This window comes from Bufo bufo, chromosome 3 (assembly GCF_905171765.1).
Source record: "Bufo bufo chromosome 3, aBufBuf1.1, whole genome shotgun sequence".
In the NCBI taxonomy this organism is placed as follows: Eukaryota; Metazoa; Chordata; class Amphibia; order Anura; family Bufonidae; genus Bufo; species Bufo bufo.
This window is the reverse complement of record NC_053391.1, coordinates 569,437,157-569,457,169: the sequence shown is the minus strand read 5'-3', so window position 1 is coordinate 569,457,169 and position 20,013 is coordinate 569,437,157. Positions and strand designations below refer to the sequence as shown.

The window sequence follows — 20,013 nt, the reverse complement described above, 5'->3', positions numbered from 1 at the left end:
ACCTGGTGTTCTCCTCGGGAAAGTCTATCCCCACCATCAGGGGTACTGTGAAGGTTGACAGGTTCACTTAGACAGCGCCCTTAGAGGAGGTAGGACACGTGGCACAGTGGGTCCACACCCGCTGGTCCGTGACACTGGGCCCCCTCTTGCCCTGGGCTCCATAGCAGTTGATTTGTGTGCCACTGGTAGTTACGCCCCTATGTCTGTAGTTTTGTATTCGTCATTGCCACAGTCTTCCGTCCCGAGTCCTTATCTGAAGCTTGGGCGGGACCTGCTTTCCTTCTGCTCCGCCCCCCCCCCCAGACCCAGCGAGTGACATACCACAATGCCGCTCATTCTCCTCTGTTTGCTGGGCACTCGCACTGCACTGGCCAATCAGCATTTAGTGGTGCAAAGCTCCTGCTGCTGATTGGCCAGTGTGCGAGTCGCAGGCTCAGAAGACAGCAGCAGATCGGAGCAGAACTGTGCAGGCGGGTGGATGGGCAGGACGGCAGTCTTGTGCTTACTGCGCTCACGTCACGCGCTGCAGCTGCCACTGTCACCAGTTCCACTGAGACCCAAGTCCCAACTCCAACCAGCCCCCTGGCCTGTTGTGTGCCACTGCCAATCTGCCACCAAGGACAAAGTAAGTTGTACATTCACAGCAGTGAGTGACAGACTCTACGTTTAAAAAAGTTAATGGGGTGTGGTGGGGGATGGGTATTGTGGGAAAAGGGCAACAGCAGCAGCAAGAAGAGTTCCTGCAGGGTTGGGGGGGGGGGCACTGTTCTATAAGGGTTATTATATAGAGGACTCAGGAGGACAGTGTGCTCCAGCCCCCCCTCCCCCAATGAACTCTGCAGTTGAATTGCTAATTTAGAGGACTGTGTCATGGGGGGATGGTTAGTGGGGGGAAGAGGGCAGCAGAAAGCAGAGTTTCTGCAGGGTTGGGGAACACTATTCTATAAGGCTCATTATTATTCAGAGGACTCAGGACAGTGCACTGCCCCCTAGTAATTTAACCCCTCAGGTCCCACGATCAATTAATAGTAAAAAAAATTATAGATTAATAGTAAAAAAAAAAGTGAAAAAAACAAAACAAAACACTGATATATTAAATGTTTAAATCACCCCAATTTTACATATAAAAATATATAAACAATAAAAAAAAATCGTATTAGGTATTGCCGTGGCCGAAAAAGTCTGCACTGTTAAAAAAAAAGAAACAAAAAAGGGCAGGTGGTGGGATGGGCCAGGGATGGGTAGTGGGTGGAATTAGGGGGCCCAATTCAGATTCTTGCTATGGGGCCCAATGATTTCTATGTATGCCCCTGTATGTTACTATGTATGTTATGTCACTCACTGACAATTCAGTTTCACAAAAGAAACCTGTATGCCAGCGCAATTTGGGCTCCTGTATAGGGATGCATGGCAAAGTACTAAAGGTGTAGGTAAGGTATATACTTTTCCTGAAATTGTGGTTATTTCCTTCTTCTTCTTCTTCTATGGCTATGTGGCGACGTGTCAACAAAGTCATACGACATTTGATGTAATGTATGTCAATGGTGTATCAATGAATCATGTTGCAACTGCAACGTCACAGTTGCAAAGAATCCAGACATGCTGGATTTTTATTTATTTGAATTTATTTAGCTTGGTTATATAGCGCTGGCATATTCTGTAGTGCTTTACAGACATTAGCATCACACTGTTTCCAAAGGGGGTCACAATCTAAGTTCCCTACCAGTATGTCTACGAAGTGTGGGAGGAAACTGGAGTACCAGGAGTAAACCAGGTTAAAATTTACGACCCCAGCACTGCATGGCAATAGTGCTAACCACTGAGCTGCGCTGTCCTATGTGTCACCAGTTGCATGATGCTCGACTTACCCGACCAGTTATAACAAAGAGCACAAAATAGAACATGTCGCATACCAAGAAGTAGGGGTGGGCGATATATGCGATATGGATGATATGAATCTGTGCAACGATACAGATTTTGTCCATATCGCATATATCGCCGGACTGCGATATGACCAGGAGCGGTAGTGAATAGACAAACCCGAACCTTCTCACCGCCGTGGCTCCCGACTCCGCACCGCGCTGTACTGCAGTTGCCAGGGCCTGGCGTGCACACAGCGTCAGCCCGCTGGCTGACGCTGTGTGTGACGTCAGGTCCTGCAATGCATGCTGGGAAGAAGACGTGACACCTGCGGAGTGTGGACTGCCGACTCGCCGAGCGCCCTGGCCTGCAGGATAGGTAAGTATAGCGATTCTAGAGGGGCAAATGCCACATGGGGGCTGATGGCACTGACTCTTTTTATATCCCCTCGTTGTCAGATGCTACTCTACCACTTTTGAAGCCGTAGGCAGCAGCGATACGCATGGGGCTTTTGATCTCAGCTGACATGTGAGACTGGTGCTAGAGTTGAGCGAATCGAATACAACAAAGTGGAATTCCATCTGAATTTCTAGATAAATTTGATTCGCTGCGAAGCCGAATTTCCTCGTGCTTTGTGATAGCGAATGAATTTAAACTGAAATACCGTAAAAAAACTAAATAAATCATACTTACCTCCTCCATTTGTTCGGCCGAGATCTTTAATCAAGATGGGTGCCGCCATATTGATTGAAGATCTTGGCCGAAATTTCGTCACCACGCCGGCCTGTCGCGAGCAAATGGAGGCGGTAAGTATAATTTCATTCTTTTTTTCCTGTTCATTTTACACTGTTTTTACTCTCAGATGCCACAATGATGTATGAACGCAGCATTTGAGGAGTACAATGATGGGGAGTGGCGCTATTGCAGCTCCCTATCATTGCACCTGCTGCTTTAAAAAAAAAAAAAGCTATTTTTTTGTAAAATTCGGCAAAGCAGCCGAATTTTCCAAAACTTTGCTCATCTCTAACTGGTACCCATTGCAAATACTAACTTGGATATTCTTAACATTATTCTCTGCAGTACTTATTTTTTCACTTGTTGTACCTTTTTCCCAGCTAACTAGCACTGGACACTTTTGATGTGATATACAGTTGTTATACTTACATTTTCTCACTTGCACTTTATATGTGCTGGTCACTTTAGGCTACTTTCACACCAGCGTTTCGGTGTCCGCCTGTGAGATCCGTTTCAAGGCTCTCACAAGCGGCCCCAAACGGATCAGTTCAGCCCCAATGCATTCTGAATGGATAACGATCCGTTCAGAATGCATCAGTTTGGCTCCGTTCTGCCTCCATTCCGCTCTGGAGGCGGACACCAAAACGCTGCTTGCAACGTTTTGGTGTCCGCCTGGCCGTGCGGAGCCAAACGGATCCGTCCTGACTTACAATGTTGACACAATATGGTGCAATTGCAAACGGATCGGCCCCCATTGACTTTCAATGTAAAGTCAGGACGGATCCGTCTGACTAACAATTAGACTTAGACTTTTTTTTTACATAGAATGCAGACGGATCCGTTCGGAACAGATACCAGAGTTTGCATTTATAGGTGCGGATCCATCTGTGCAGATACTAGACGGATCCGCACCTAACGCAGGTGTGAAAGTAGCCTTAGAGATCTATTTCTTTTCTGTCTGATTTATGCATTTGGTACCTTGTCTCACTGAGCTGTATTACCTTATCAGGGGCAGATTGTGTGGAAGGAGGGAGGTGGAAGTTTATTTATCATTTTTACCATACACCTCCCATGTATACTGTTTTTAATGGTTTTTTAACATGTTTTGATCATGTGTTGGACATTAATACATGTTGGGATTTAGTCATGTGACTTTTTGGTGTGTGCCATGTTGTTTTTGCACATATGCAGCACTCACTCGTTTAATTGATTTTGTGGTGCCCGCTTACTATCACAACTCAACTTACCTGAGACTTGATTGCTTGGCTGTGTTATCAAATCCAAATCACTGTTCTAAAATATTGACTTGCTGTCAAATTACACATGTTTCCGTGTAGCCGTGCTGCAAAACTCAAAGTATGCTGAAACAATTGGTGTCAAATAACATTCCAAATTAACCCACGCCCCCAAAACCAAACCCCTTTTTACCCATATAAACTTTGATGATATGTTTTGTTGGGAATGGTGGCAACCCCTTAGCTCTTGGAATGTGGCAACTAGAAATGAGCGATGTACCATCCGAAGTCGCTTCGCTAAAAATTGTGTTCTAATACTGTACGGAGATCTTGGGCTGGTCTGTGTGGGAGGATCACACAGGCTGATTTCCGGGCCTGTGCACTCCTCCTACACAGCCTAGCAGGGTGATGTGTGACCATCTTGTGCCTACTGGGGAGCGCAGGATATGCTCTGATCATCAGGCGAATGTTTAGGTGAGTATTTTGTGTATTTTTATTTTATTTTCATTTTATTAACAGATATGGCATTATTGAAAAGGGATCATAGCTACTGTGGGAGCACAGTGTGGCCATATCTACAGTGGGGGCACAATGTGGGCATATTTACTTTGCAGACACAATATGGGCATAACTACTGTGGGGGCACAATGTGGCTTTGGAATGTGGGAGGAAAACATGGGGAGAGAATAAAAACTAGATGTTGTCCTTAGTTGGATTTGGACTTAGGACTGGACCTAGTTGTGTGCCAACTATATTTATTTAAGAAATCAATTTTAAATCTACATTAAAGAAGTGACAGTTTCTGTAGTGTTTTTACAATTTTAAAGTGATTGTTAGAGGCTTTATGGGGGATTTCAATCTGAGTATTAGTAATATTATTGTGTATGTATTCAAGTTTCCTATTAGAATGTTATGGTTCTAAAGTGTTGATTAAAATTTATGAGAGTCACAAATATGCATTAGACACTGTGCGAGGCATCATTTTTTGTCAGAAGACACACCAGGAAACATATTTTCAACTTCACCAGAATTCTGTCTCCAGTTGGGCCAAAATTCTGGCACACACGTCGTGCACCACATTTATCAAGTGTCTTAGACACTTTTTATGCCTGGCTCAATAAGTGGCTAGTGCATAGATATAAAGGGGGTTTATCTTTGCAAGAAAGTAGGCAAGATAAGCCAAAATTGTGGCGAAAATTTTGTAGCAAATTCTGGTGTAAAGCCAGAAATGGGCACTAGAACTTCATAGCTATATGAACAGTGTATTGTGGACAGACCTGGTTGCTGCAGAGCTGCTCTCATTGAAGCAATGTTGCAGTAACCAACTCTGTCCACTACACAGTGTTGATTGAGTTGTGTAGCTTTGGTGCCTAATTCTCACACCAGAACTACTGAAAACAGGTGACCGACAGGGGTGCCATGATTCAGACCCCTACTGATCTCATATTGATAGCCTATTCTGTGGTTAGATCATCAAAATAAAAGGACCAGACAACCCCTTTAACGTTATTTCTTTACAGTATGTATGTGTTTTTCTTTACAGGACTCTGGGGCCTGGTGAATAATGCTGGGATTGCCATCCCCATTGCAGTGAATGAATGGCTGACTAAAGATGACTTTGCCAAAGTTTTAAATGTGAATCTTCTAGGACTTATTGACGTTACACTCAAAATGTTGCCCATGATTCGAAGAGCTCATGGTCGCATTGTCAACGTTGCAAGCATTGCTGGGAGAGTAACTATCTGTAGCGGAGGATATTGTTTATCAAAATATGGGGTGGAATCCTTCTCAGACAGTCTTCGGTAAGATGCACTTTAGTAAATTTCCTCAAAGAAAATTTCAACCTTTCATTTACTCAAAAGTATAATCAACTAATTTGTACCCTGTTTCTACTTTATTTTCACTCATTATAAACGCTTAAAGGGAACCTGTCACCGGGATTTTGTGTATAGAGCTGAGGACATGGGTTGCTAGATGGCCGCTAGCACATCCGCAATACCCAGTCTCCATAGCTCTGTGTGCTTTTATTGTGTAAAAAAAACAATAAGTCAGGGACAGGACTCATCTCAGGTTAATTTGCATATGTATCAATATTTTTTTTTTACACAATAAAAGCACACAGAGCTATGGGGACTGGGTATTGCGGATGTGCTAGCGGCCATCTAGCAACCCATGTCCTCAGCTCTATACACAAAATCCCGGTGACAGGTTCCCTTTAAAGAGTAACTACACTTTTTTCAATTTGTGATATGTCATAGAGACATATTAGAAGTGTTGAAGTGCGGGGTTCCCAGCTCTGAAACCCCCACCGATCGCTAAAACAAGGGGTCAGAAGCGCTCATCTGAGCACAGCTTCTCCTCGCTGCTGACTGTAGACAAACTCCTTTTACAACTCTTAAAACAGTTAAAACATTTGAATTTTTTTTTATATATCGCTATATTCTGACACCCATAATTATTTTATAGTTCCTTCTACATAGCTGTCTGAGGGCTTGTGTTTTGTGGGTTGAGCTGTATTTTTTATTGGTACCATTTTAGCATAAGACTTTAGGGCGTCACTATAACTTACACTTTGGCACTTGCAGTGGTGAGGTGGCAGCAGCATGAGGAGACCACAGAGTGGTGAGGTGGCAGCAGCATTAGGAGACCACAGAGTGGTGAGGTGGCAGCAGCATGTGGAGACCACAAAGTGGTGAGGTGGCAGCAGCATGAGGAGACCACACAGTGGCCCAGTGACAGAGTGGGGAGATAGGGGGCAAAAGCCTAGCCAGTACCAGCACATGATGGTGGGTAGCAGTAGAAGCACCTGGCAGCAGGTCTGTGGCATCAGGCGGGTGGCAGCATCAGAATAGTAGCTGAAGCAGGTAGCCAGAAGAAACAGGTCCTTTTTTACAAAGTTTGGGTGTGGCACCATGGATGATCTAGTCTCATGCATCAGGCACTGGTGTGTGGCTGATTCATGCCTAATTCATCTTCACAAAGGTCAGTCTCTCCACATTTTGGGAGGAAAGGAGAGTTCTCCTATGGCCCCCACTGCACTAAACACCTGCTCTGATGCCACACTACTGGCCAGGCAGGGAAGGTTGCCCAGGGCAAACTCGGCCAATAGCGGCCATAAATCAAGTTTGGCTCCCCAGTAGTCCAGGGGATCTTCGATGTGGGGTGGCAGGGTGCAGTCCAAGTATGCTACCACCTGCTGGTTCAGGTACTGCTCCATGTCTAGCTGCTGCTGCTGGTGAGTACAGTAGTTACTTCACTAGGTGGGTGAATAAAACTGCTCATCAGAGAATCTAGACTGAAGTTGCTGCGGATGGAGCTGGCACTGCTCCTGACTCTCCACCCCCCAGTAGCCATGGCAGTGGAACGTGAGGGACCTGTCAGACCTTCGTGAGGATGGGCAATGGTGCACAGGAGAGTGCTCCTGTCTTTTCTGCATCATCAGGAAATCGTTTATGGCCTTCCTCTGCTCATATAGTTGGTCCAAAATGTGGAGAGTGGAGTTCCAATGGGTGGAAATGTCGCATATGAGGCAATGTTGGGGAATGCCATTCTACCTTTTCAGCTCAAGAAGGGTGTGCTTTGCAGTGTAAGAGTGGCTGAAATGCATGCACAGTTTCCTGCCTATTTTCAGGATGTCTTGCAGATGGGTGGAAAACTTCAGGAACCTCTTTACAATCAGATTAAACATAGGGAGCATATCTCAGCCCTCCTTGACGCAGCACCGACACCAGTTTCTTCTCGTTATCGGTGACCATGGTTCCGATTTTAAGTTGGTGAGGAGAAAGCCAGGATTCGATTTCTGAATGGAGGACGAGGAGCAATTCTCCCCTGTGTGACTCCGTTCGCCCAGGCATACTAGGTGCAGAACTGTGTGACACCGCCATGCCCTGCAAATGTGGTATGCTGGATGAGCACTCTGAATTGTTCCTGCAGTGGAGGCTGAGGACTGGCTCACTTTCTGTTCAACATACGTGTGCAGGGCTGGTACTGCCTTTTTTGCTAAGAAATTATGACTTGTGACTCTCCACCTTGGCTCAGCAAAAGCCATCAGTTCTCTGAAAGGTGCAGAGTCCACCACTTGAAAAGGGAGGGACTGCAGTACCAGCAACTTGGCCAGGACCACGTTCAGCTTCTGAGCCGCTGGATGAGTGCATGCGTACTGTTGTCTTTTTGCAATCGCTTTGGTGATCGATTACTGACGAAATGCGTGACGAGGAGTAGGAGGATGAGGAGCAGGAGCATCAGGACCAGTAGCAGCAGTATGAGGTGACCACAGAGTGGTGAGGTGGCAGCAGCATGTGGAGACCACAGAGAAGTGAGGTGTCTGGAGCAGCTCAAGAAGGGTGTGCTTTGCAGTGTAATAGTGGCTGAAATGCATGCACAGTTTCTGTCACGTCCATGTGTGGGAGGGAGACAGCACACCAGATGAAGAAGGAGATGGAACAAGGCCTGAAAGATAGGGAAGAAAGAAGGACACCTCCTAGTCAAATCCCTAGTCACAGTCCTGACTGGCTATCAGTATGAACAGACCCCAGAGTTAGGTGAGTCCTAGAGTCCTAACTCACCCTATAATACCCTGGCGATAGTGACAGGACAGACTACCTGTTCCTACAGAAAGGAAGGATAAACAGGAGTCTCCCTCTGGCCAACAACAAAGGGCAGGGGAAAACAACACACAGATAAACAAAAAAAAAATGCAAAAGGGAAAGGAAACACTTAACTTTCCAGTAGATATGGCAGCAACAGGAACTCAGCCGAGAACCTAACACCAGCAGACCACAGATACCAATGAAGCTATAAACCGCACAGCATTGTGGGAGAAGCAACTATAAATAAGGAAAACTAAATGAGCACAATAGCAACAACTGGATGTTAGAGGTGTGGCCAGTATCAGAAACAACACAGACGCCTATTGATTCATAAGGAAACCTGTCAGATAAAAGCACGTGTTCCCAGTCTCACAGATCTTCTGTCACCCACTGTCGCAGGGACATCCTGCCCATTTTCACGATGTCTTGCAAATGGGTGGAAGACTTCAGGAACCTCTTTACAGTCAAGTGCAATCGGCTGCATCATCATCCACTACTGTCTGCACGTCACTAATGTCCCCTCAATGGTCTCAGGGCCAGGAGCCTAACTGCTTGCAACATCAGCTCCCATGCGACTCTCATCATCACTACTTGCCCGCCTACCTGAAGAAGCGGCGGATCTCTCCTCCAGATCTTGGCTGGGTAGTAGCTGCGGACTGTACTCTAGAAGCTCCTCCTCACTGAAAAGTGGAGCCAAGCCTACGGCATATAATACTTTTCGAGCTGAGGGAACTGAAGATGACAGAGGCAGGCTCAGGACAGTTGAGGGCACAGGCCTGCTTTCGGGATATGCCAACTAAGCGTTAGAGGAACCCACCAACTCTTGGCTGGGGGTGCTGATGTCACTTGCGACGAAGTAGAAGACCGAGTCAACCATTCAAGCACCCTTGGGTTGCTGGTCAAGACATGACCGCCAGATGAGACTGGAAGCTCAGGCCTGTCGCTGCGACTCCTGCTGCCAACCCCCCTTCTTCTGCTGTTACTTCTACATGCGCCAGAGACATTTTGGCCACTGCCCGTTCCCTTTGAAGGGCCTGTGACTTGTCTGTCTGAAATAGTGTAAAATATATATTTTTTAATGAAAAGTAAATTAATACACCTTAAAACTGGCTGTATCAGAATCTAATTTCAAAGCAGAATGGCTAATAAGATGTATTTATATTTCCTATTAATACACCCCAAAAATGGCTGTTTCCCAATGTAATTTCACCACAGAACGGCGAATTGACGTACTTATATTTCCTATTAATACACCCCAAAAATGGCTATATCACAATTTTTAAATTCAACACAGAACTGCTAACAAGACATACTTATATTTCCTGTTAATACACCCCAAAAAATTGCTGTTTCGCAATGTAATTTCACAGCAGAACGGCTAATAAGATGTACTTATATTTCCTTTTATTATACCCCAAAACTGGTTGTATCGCACAGCACTTTCAATAACAAATAACAAGCAAGGTTTTCTGGAATTAATGAGCTATCATATAGTGCAAACAACCTAAAAGCAGTAGTATAGCAGCAATTTGGATCCCCAATTAGTGTAGCAAGGTGTAATAGTAATTGCTCCTATTACCCAGGCTTTACACTCCCCTATTGGTCCCTGCACTCTCCCTATAGTGTGGATAATGCCTCCCTATCCTTTCCCTACACTTTGAATGATCTTTCCCTGAACAATCGTTTTTTTTTTTTGCGAAATAAAGTCTTTCCTAACACTGTCCCTAGCGCCTATCATGTCTCTCCCTGCACTAAGTACACTGGAAAATGGCAGAGTCCAAGATGGCTGAGGCTATTTATTGGGCTGTGACATTACAGGGGCTGGCTGGCTACTGAATGGCTGCATGCATGGCATTGTGAGTGCTCCCTTGTTCACTGGCTTCTTACTTTCACTTTATAACATGTGCAGCAGCCATTTTAGGAAAAATCCGATTTGTTACCACGAAGCGTGAGGAATTTCGACTTTGGTACAAATCAAATTTTTCCTGAATTTCGGATCGAATTCCACTTCGTCAACTACGATTCGCTAATCTCTATAAGTAATGACAGATTTTTTTTTTTGTTTACCATGTCTCCACTCATAAACATAAACCATGCACCGTAACCCCAATAACTTAATATATTTGAATCACAAGCAAATGGCTCCTTCATCGCACTCCAAAGTAAAAAGACCTTAGACTCGGAACCCTGAGCTCAAAATAAGCACAGACCGCACCCAAAACATAAAGATGCCAGACCATAGAAAAAATACAGATCCCAGACCAAACTGCAAAATAAATACTGTTTTCAACATCACATGTGACGATTGGTCACAATGCCAGCAGTCAGCAGATGTCAGATTATCTGAGGTCATACTGTACATGCCCCACATGTCTACAGGGTGGGCCATTTATATGGATACACCTAATAAAATGTATCCATTGACAATCCAACACAATGGGCAGCACATTGAACACATTTTATAAGTGGTCAGAAACTTGTAAATAACTCAAGAAAGAATAAAGTTACGTTAAAACCAAGCACACCATTGTCTTGTGAAATTCCCAATAAGTTTGATGTGTCACATGACCCTCTTCCTATTGAAAAAACAAAAGTTGGATTCAAAATGGCCGACTTCAAAATGGCCGCCATGGTCACCACCCATCTTGAAAAGTTTCCCACCTTACATATACTAATGTGCCACAAACAGGAAGTTAATATCACCAACCATTCCCATTTTATTAAGGTGTATCCATATAAATGGCCCACCCTGTACATTGAATCTTGCGTGCACTATGGAAATATTAAAACCATAAGAATGTAACAACAAAATTCTGCATTCAAATTAAATTGATATATATGTATATCATTTTTCATCCTCCTCATACAAACAATAATCACAAATCAAAAAAACTATTTTTTTACTTAATTTTTTGCGTATTTTTATGCTGTTCATGTTTCACACTAACTTAAATTACAGTTCTGTGGATAATAGTATTGAGCAAATCAAAGTGAAATGAATTGACTTTGATCTGAATTTCAGGAAAAATTTTATTCGTCATAAATCAGAATTTCTTTGCGTTTCGTTGTAACAAATAGTTTTTTCCTAAGATGGTGGCTACACATGTTACACAGTGAAAGTAAGAAGCCCGGGAATGCGATATGACCCATAATGACGTTCAGCCAGCCAATCAGCAGATGTCACAGCCTTATAACAGCCTCAACCAGTGCGGTCGCTGCCTTTTTACTGTGAACTGAGCATAGGGAGAGACGTGGAAAGCGCTAGGGACAGTGTTTTAGAAAGCTTTTAATTGTACAATAATATATAGGGACAGTGCAGGGACAGGGATATCATATAGAAAGTTTTTAGATACTGTAGGGAGAGCATAGGGAGACTGCAGGGACAGTGCTGGCTGTGTAATCTCACTGTGCATCTTGTTCAACTGCTGTGCCATTCATTCTTAATCTGTTCTGTTATACATATACTGACTGTGCATCAGACTCATTGTCAACAGGTGGTCTAATATATAGGCGCATTTAGTTCAACTGCTGTGCCATTTATAGTTAAAGGGGTTGTCCGGGTTCAGAGCTGAACCCGGATATATCCCCTTTTTCTTTTTTTTTTAATCTTTATTTTTGAGTCAACACTTGTACAGAATAATTGCATGAGCAAACATACAAATGTCATTATATTGTGTCACTTTCGTTCAAGTCTGTCTCTGGTTTTACATTTTTATGTAAAAGAAACAGAAAATGACAATGCCTGTATAAGGAATAGAAAGAAAGAAAATCGAACAAAAGGACTATATGCAAAATTCAGAGATTGTAAATATACAGACTCGTATTATTATTACCGTCAGGTTTTTTTTTTTTTCTTCTTTCTCCCTTTTAATCCTCCTCTCAGTCTTCCTCCAGGTGCACCCGACCGCCTGACTTATGACTCAGTTGAAAGTAATCCAGCTCTCTGTTATCCAGGTTGCCCAATATTTCTCAAATTTGCCTATGCAGTGATTTTTTAGGGTCATTATCCTTTCATACGTGCATGTCTTGTCAATCCTTGACCTGATCTCTGCCATACAAGGTGATTTCCAGTGATGGGCTATTGCCAATTTGGCAGCAAGACAGATGTGTGCACTGATTATTCTCCCTTGCAATGGTATAGCATCTAAACCTATGAATAAAAGTGCCATTGACGGGGAGGGAGAAAAATTATTTCCAGCGATTTTAGAAATCAAAGAAAAAACATCTTGCCATAGTTGAGTGAGGTGTGGACAACCCCACAAAATGTGGAAAAGAGTCCCTCGACACCCGCAACCTCTCCAATACTCTGCGGATACCCCCGGAAACATACGTTGTAATCTTTCTGGAGGGTAGTACCATCGCAGAATGGTTTTAATTGCTGATTCGTAGTGTGTCGTGTACCTAAAGTATTTTGAGATGTGTATAAATGCTTTGTCCCATTGTAGTTCTGAGTAGGTGTCTTTGAGATCCAACTCCCAAGACAGCAGGGGAGATTTATTTTGAAGTCTGCCTTTCTCACCCAAGAGATCATATATAGGTCTAAGACCTGTTATCGTATCTGGGCGGTTTTTCCCCATCTGGAATAGTTTGGCGCATACTGAGGCGGAGAAGTACATGTCTTATAATTTGAAGATATTTGAAAAAGTAATGTTTAGAGATATCATACGTCTGCATGATCGATATGTAAGGCTTCAGCGTTTCCCTTTGAAAAAGTGAGAAGACAGAGTCCAAGCCCTTCAGCTCCCAGGCCCGCAAGTCCAAGTGGGGGACAAAAAATTCTAAAGCTCTCAATGTAGCCCATTGGGCAAGGTTGAGAGTGGTTCTGGATGTTCTCATATGAAACTGTTTCCAGTTTTTAATTGAGAAACTAATCATGGCAGGTATATTTTTGAGGGTCTGGAAATGTGTGGAGAGGGATTCTATCAAGAGGTATTTCAGAGAGCCTGATGGTATAGCGGACTGTTCCATTTGCACCCAGCTGAGGGAAGTATCCCTGTCCCACCATTTCCTCATTTGCGACACTTGATTGGCCAAAAAGTGATCATACATATGTGGCATTCCTATGCCCCCACTATGTTTATGTTTTCATAGTATTTGGGCAGCTATTCTGCATTTTTTAGATTGCCAATTATAATTGTTTAGTAACTGGGTAACTTTTTGAAAGAAGTTCTGAGGTGGTAAAATGGGTAGGGTATGGAAAATATATACAATATAAAATAAGTTTGGGTAATGTAGACATTTTAAAGGATGCTATGCGCCCAATCCATTATATTTCTAGGGAAGAGTAGTTTTTCAGTGCCTGTTCTATGGATTTTAACAGTGGGAGGACGTTAGTTTTGTACAGGGATTGTATCAAGGGAGTCAAGTGGAATCCTAAATATTTTATATGTGTAGATTGCCAGTCAAATGCATATTTCTGCTTCAGGCTACTATACAGGTAGGTTTGGGCCTTAATATTAAGTGGGAGTATTTGTGACTTCTCAAGCTTTAATTTGTAATAGGAGAGTTTACCAAATTCTTAGATTATAGAGAAGTATCTGGGTTTGTTAGGGAGAGGATAACGTCTAATATCTTGTGCATAAAGGATCCCATTTGCAGACCTTTAATGCATTCGTGTTGTCGGATCGCCTGGGGTAAAGGCTTGATGGTAAGTACAAATATCAAAGGATATAATGGACATCCTTGACGGGTGCCATTTGTGATCTCAAAGGGATCAGATAACATACCATTCGGCAACACTCTAGCCGATGGGGCATTGTAAAGTGTTTTGATGGAATCTGTGCGGTAGCCAGTAAATCCCAAGCGATCCAAGACTGAGAAAGCGAATGACCAATTAATACGATCTAATGCCTTCTCGGTATCCATAGCGACTAATAATGCAGGGTGTTTGGAAGGGACAGACAGTGTAGGGAGTGTAATAGAAAGATTCTGTCCCGTCCTCAGACTTTATTATCCCCGATGAAAACGATAGTGAAGACTGGTGGGCCGTTCCTAACACTGAGGAAAGTTCCCAGGCCACAGGTGATGAATCTCCTGTCACAGAACCAGTACCGGCTCGCAGTGAGGAGGAACCCTCGACCACACCTGAATCTCTTACTGCAGTGGATGACTCCAGGTTGGCAGCTGCCAGTGGGGAGAGTCAGGTCTTAACAGATAGTCAAAACCTCCGGAGATCTAGTAGGCTTACTGCAGGGTTTCCACCAAACAGGTACGCTGCCGATGAGTTCATTTGGTCCCCCTGTATGTATTGTGGACAATGTTGTACTGCCATTTAGAAGTTGTATTAACCATTCCTTTCTCATGGACTATATAGCAAGGCTGAGGACGGCCACCTTCAAGTGGGGGGGCATGTAAGGGTCAGCCCCTAGAATTATCAAGTGCATCTCCAGTGATAATATTTCACACAAACTGTTATGTCTTCTTCTGGCCACAAGAGGCCAGTGTGTCTTTAAGAATGAAGTTGTTGATCCAGAGGATGTAGGAGGAGTTCAAGTTCCCGGGCTTAGAGAGCTGGAGGCTGCGTCCTTGCCGAGGTGTACAGAGAGAGTCTGCTGTTGTGGGACAGAGCTACAGGGACTATAAAGTGATTTTTCCTGGCTGCTGGGGACAGGTCAACAGAGACTGCAAAGTGTGTTCCAGAGGAACACACAGAGACTGCAAAGTGTTCAATTCAGAGACCTGTGACAGGACGGGTTACTCCTGTCAGAGCTGGACTATGTGGATTCCTGCACCTGCACTCTAGAGAGAGAGAAGAAAAGACCACGCTGGGACAAGCAAGTGACCAGATCAGGAACCAGACTGCACCTGCCTTCACGTGCCAGACCAAGACAAGCAGCTACCTGCAGAACTGTGAGTGTGCATCGGTGGTAATCTGTGGTAGGACATAGAGCAGGAGACTTAGTCAGTGCATTTTTGAAACGTGACCTGAGTAGCAGGGACAGACAGGTGTATATTAAAGGAGAGTAGCTTGCATTTTTATGTGTTTGCTGTTTAGAGCGCATTTTGTTTGGATGCAAAGTTCAGTTATCCTATAAATTTATGTAAACCTGTTTACACTGTTTCTGTCATTTGTCGATCACGCCTCTGGTGCATCGGCACAATACTGTTAATCCGATTTTCCAGACGTAATATTTTGCCCTTTAATATAGCCGGTATCTGCTTCAGCCTCCTTGTCTGCTGTACTGTATTTAAATCCTGCCCTGCGGTCTTTTCCTCCCCTGACCGCTACGTTACTGCAATGCACAGTGATTTAGACCAAGATACATTCTCTCTAAAGTTTAACGGCAGGCCGTGACAGACCTGAATTAATACACTGAATTTGTTGGAGAAATTCGGTGAAGCGACCAAATCAAATTTTTGTAAACTTCACTCATCTATAGTGGATACCCAACATGTAGTTTTAAATTATGCACAATATATTTATTTTATACTAAATAATGAAGTTTTTATTTTTTATTTTTTACATTTTTATACTTTATTTTTAAAATCTTATTATGAAACCACTATGACACAGGCTGCTGTAGTGCGTTAGTGTGCCCTAACATCAGGTTTACTATACAGACAGCCCTGGGGTCCTTTGTAGGTCCTCAGGGCTGACTGCAAATTGCTCCCCCAGTCTTCAATTAGGTCATTGGTAAACCTGTTGTCAGGATCGTCAATCACAGAGGGGAGTCCCGTTTGATCATGCTGCCAGTTCTTAGAGCAGGAATGCTACAGGAGCCATTAACCCGTCTCTATGGAGTGACACCAAAACCGCTGCATACTGTGACCCCGCACCACCCTGCATCAAAAGACAGTCACCTGTTGTTAAAGGACATCTGTCAGCAGATTTGTACTTATGAAACTGGCTGACCTGTTACATGTGTGCTTGGCAGCTGAAGGCAATTGTGTTGGTCCTATGTTCATATGCGCCCGCATTGCTGAGAAATATGGTTTTAATAAATGAAAATAAGCCTTGGAGCAATCTAACGGATTTAACAGACGGATTGTCATTACTCCTTGAGGCTCTGCTCTCTCTGGAACTGCTGCCCCCTCACCACTTTCATTGACAGGACCCGGTAGGAGAAACGTCATCAGGCTTCGCCCTGACAATCAAGTCACTAATACTGTTTATGTCAGGCATCCTCAAACTGCGGGCCTCCAGCTGTTGCAAAATTACAACTCCCAGTATGCCCGAACAGCCTACAGGTATCAGACTACAGCAGGGCATTGTGGGAGTTGTAGTTTTACAACAGCTGGAGGGCCGCAGTTTGAGGATGCCTGGTTTATGCTGTGGAGCTAACTGAAAATGATCAATCATGGCAACAATGGGTGAAAATGTACCAGCAATTTCTGACTGTTAGAAATCTGTTCTGTCCATCAGAAATATATTGAACAGAACAAAACTGGTGTAAAAGAAAATTGGCTTAATCGGAAAATGAAGGGTAGAATCTGATTGGCTGCTATGGGCAACTAAGCCAGTTTTCCTTTACAACACTTTGATAAATCCCCATTATTTGTCTCTGGTTATAATCTGCATCTGACTGTAGTGTAACAAGTAATCAACACAGAAGCCATCAGCAGATTTTTTGTTAAACACTGTCCCTATTGTGTATGTACATAGACGATTGTGTGTGGTACAAGCGTTTGGTGTAAATTATTTGATGCTATGATCCGGATACTGGTATATGCACAGGACGTGGAGTCAATAAATGGCCTAATGAGGTGCAGAGGAAAAATGTCTACATGCACGACTGAGTTTTGGATTTTGAAGTGATTTTGTGGTCAGTAGCATTTTTCATCAAAACAGAGCATGCTACAGAAATGGCAGTAAAAAAAAAATCGCTCAAAATGTAAAAATGTTTCCAAAAATTTGTAAATGAAAGCCATAAAACATGTCAATTACTAATGTATTTTTAAAAATGTGTTTTAAAATTGAAAAAAAGCATTGACCCAGATTTAGCAATGTGTCTTCTAAAAATCTGTCTAACAAGTTGCACAAATTGACCCATTTTGTGACATCTAGAGTTTCTCAATATTCTTAACCAGTTGAGTATCTTAGATAAAAGGGGTGGGGCGTGGGGCTTGGCATTAAGATGCTCCATTTTGCACCAAAATTGCACCACAATTCTGGCCCTATAAGATGCACTTGCCCATAAGACGCACCTAGGAAGTGCTTATTAGTATTTGCCCCATAAGACGCAGGGGCATTTCCCCCCCAGTTTGGGGGGGGGAGTGCGTCTTATGGGGCGAAAAATACAGTAATCAAGAATCACAAAAGAGCAGGAGAATAATAATAATAATAATAATAATAATTTCATTTGCAAAGTAAATCTTTGTTTTACAATTTTTCTTCAAACTTAGATTTTTACTAAATTGCCATTTTTTTGTGTTAGATTTGTGATTTAAATGTAGTTGAGTAGGAATTCTTCCCTATTAATTCTCTATTCATGTATTTCTTTCAGACATGAACTCCACAAATTTGGTGTGAAAGTCTGTATCATAGAACCTGGCTACTTCAAAACATTAATAACTAACCAAGAATCATTTGTAGGAAAACTACGTGAGATCTGGGAGAGGTCCTCAGAAGAAATTCGTACTGCTTATGGCCAGCAATACTTTGAAAGATGTACGTTCCCATTAAAAGTACCCTGATAGATAGATAGATAGATAGATAGATAGATAGATTGATTGATTCAAACTTTTGTAAGTTGGATTTTAACTCATACATTGGTGAGCATACCTGTTGGGCTGTTCAGCTACAATGACAAATTGTAGACATGCATTTTAGACTTAAAGGGGTTGACCGAGATTTTAATAACTTTGCATCCTAGGTTTTTCCATACATTTTCTGAACAGATGAAGTAAAAAAAAAAAAAAAAAAAAAATTCTTGACAAGGGCACGAAGATTACCATTATTAGTCTATGTCTAGTTTTGTTCAGCAAAGTCAAAAACTGCAAAATTGCCATATATAAAAAAAAAAATTTTTTGGATAGATCTATCACCTTTAGGCCTCTTCCACGCGACCGTATGCCCTTCGAGATATATGGTCCGTGAGCAGGCCATATGTCCCCAAGGCGGCATTGATCGTGCGCACGGAGCACACAGCATCATAGATTACAATGATGCTGTGGACGTCGGACCGCCCGCGGGGATAATGTCCCGCACTCATATGATCTTATGAGTGCGGGACAATAGTCCCACGGGTGGCCCGACGTGCACAGCATCATTGTAATTTATGATGTTGTGTGCTCCCGTGCACACGATCCATGCCGCTCCAGGACATATGGCCCGCTCATGGACTGTATATCTCGGAGGGCATACGGTCATGTGCAAGAGGCCTTAAGGAGCAATGCCCTTGACTAGGGTCTGCAGCTGTTCTTACAGTAACTAAACCTGCAATTTCTTGTTTCCTAGATTGCAACAGCTTTGTTGAAAGCCTAAATAATATTAACACGAAGATTCATCTGGTGACGGACTGTATGGAACATGCCCTGACTGCTGTCAACCCACATACACGCTATTCTGCTGGCTTGGATGCCAAACTCTTCTTCATACCTCTTTCCTACTGCCCTTCCGCATTAGCAGATTTTTTCTTATCGCAAAAATAAACTTTAAGACCAGCTCAGACTGGTACTAAAGTAAATAGAGATTGTGCCATGTTGTAAAAGCACTACGTAATTGTATTAAATTCACACTGCTATAATTCCAGTCCATGTTAGATGAGGTAGATTCCAAAAAGTAGGAATTTTTTTATGCTTTTCCCTATAGGACTCTATGCAAGCCAAATATGAACCAAACAAACAGCAGCATTAATGTATCTTGTGGTTGTTTTTTATGTGTGCATATGTGTATATATATATATATATATATATATATATATACATACACAGCACTCGTAGGCTATACCTCCATATGTCTCCAATTTCAAATGTGAAAGTAAAAAATCATTGCATGTCCCATCAGACTCTGTATGTACAAAGGATATCTTCTACCATCATAAGGCACTATAAGACCTCCTTGGAGGCCCTAGTAATGTGCTTTGGAAATTGTTCTTTCTCTTCCTTTGCACCTAAACTACAATCAAGATGGGACTAGCCAGTACCAGAGGATCCTCCAGTAGGCCCAGAGTCCGATTCCATATTTGAGCAGCGACCGCGCCACAGAGAAGCATGAAAGTAGTGGCCTTCGCACGTCCTCACTCAGAACATATCGCAGGGCGCCGGCGGCACTGAAAGGAAGGAGCGCAAAGCCTGCGCCCTGTAACACCATTTAAATAAATGGAACATTTACTGAGAATCTCTTGCATTGAGGTCGATGTGCAGATTATTGCAATGCAAAGCACTAGTTGTAATCTATTCAAAGGACATCACAAGTTATTAGTTGTATCTGTAATCCTAATAACAGGCTCTTGGTGAGGTATTGACTCTGGTCACACTCAGGCTATTGTAACTTCTGGCTGACTATCTTCCAGGCAGTGGCTTACAAAGAGAAGTAAGGGCCCCATAGCAAGGATCAAACCAGGCCCCCCAGACAGGACAGAAGGGTTTTGGTTTCTGCCTAAACCCTTTTCAATGACCCTTGGGCCATTTATTCCACTGCTTTATTTTCTAAA

The 20,013-nt window shown here is 43.1% G+C and overlaps 1 protein-coding gene across 3 annotated transcripts in view; it reads left to right on the top strand.

Moving 5' to 3' along the window:
• Positions 1–19,131, top strand: part of LOC120996034 (retinol dehydrogenase 16-like) — a 119,943-nt gene extending 100,812 nt beyond the window's left edge. For all 3 annotated transcript variants that reach the window (XM_040425692.1, XM_040425694.1, XM_040425693.1), the window contains 3 exons: positions 5,374–5,632; positions 17,863–18,026; positions 18,816–19,131. In XM_040425692.1, coding sequence (XP_040281626.1) covers positions 5,374–5,632; positions 17,863–18,026; positions 18,816–19,009 — 617 coding nt within the window. In that variant the 3' untranslated portion in view covers positions 19,010–19,131. The remainder of the gene's footprint in view (positions 1–5,373; positions 5,633–17,862; positions 18,027–18,815) is intronic.
• The last annotated feature ends 882 nt before the right edge of the window (positions 19,132–20,013 follow it).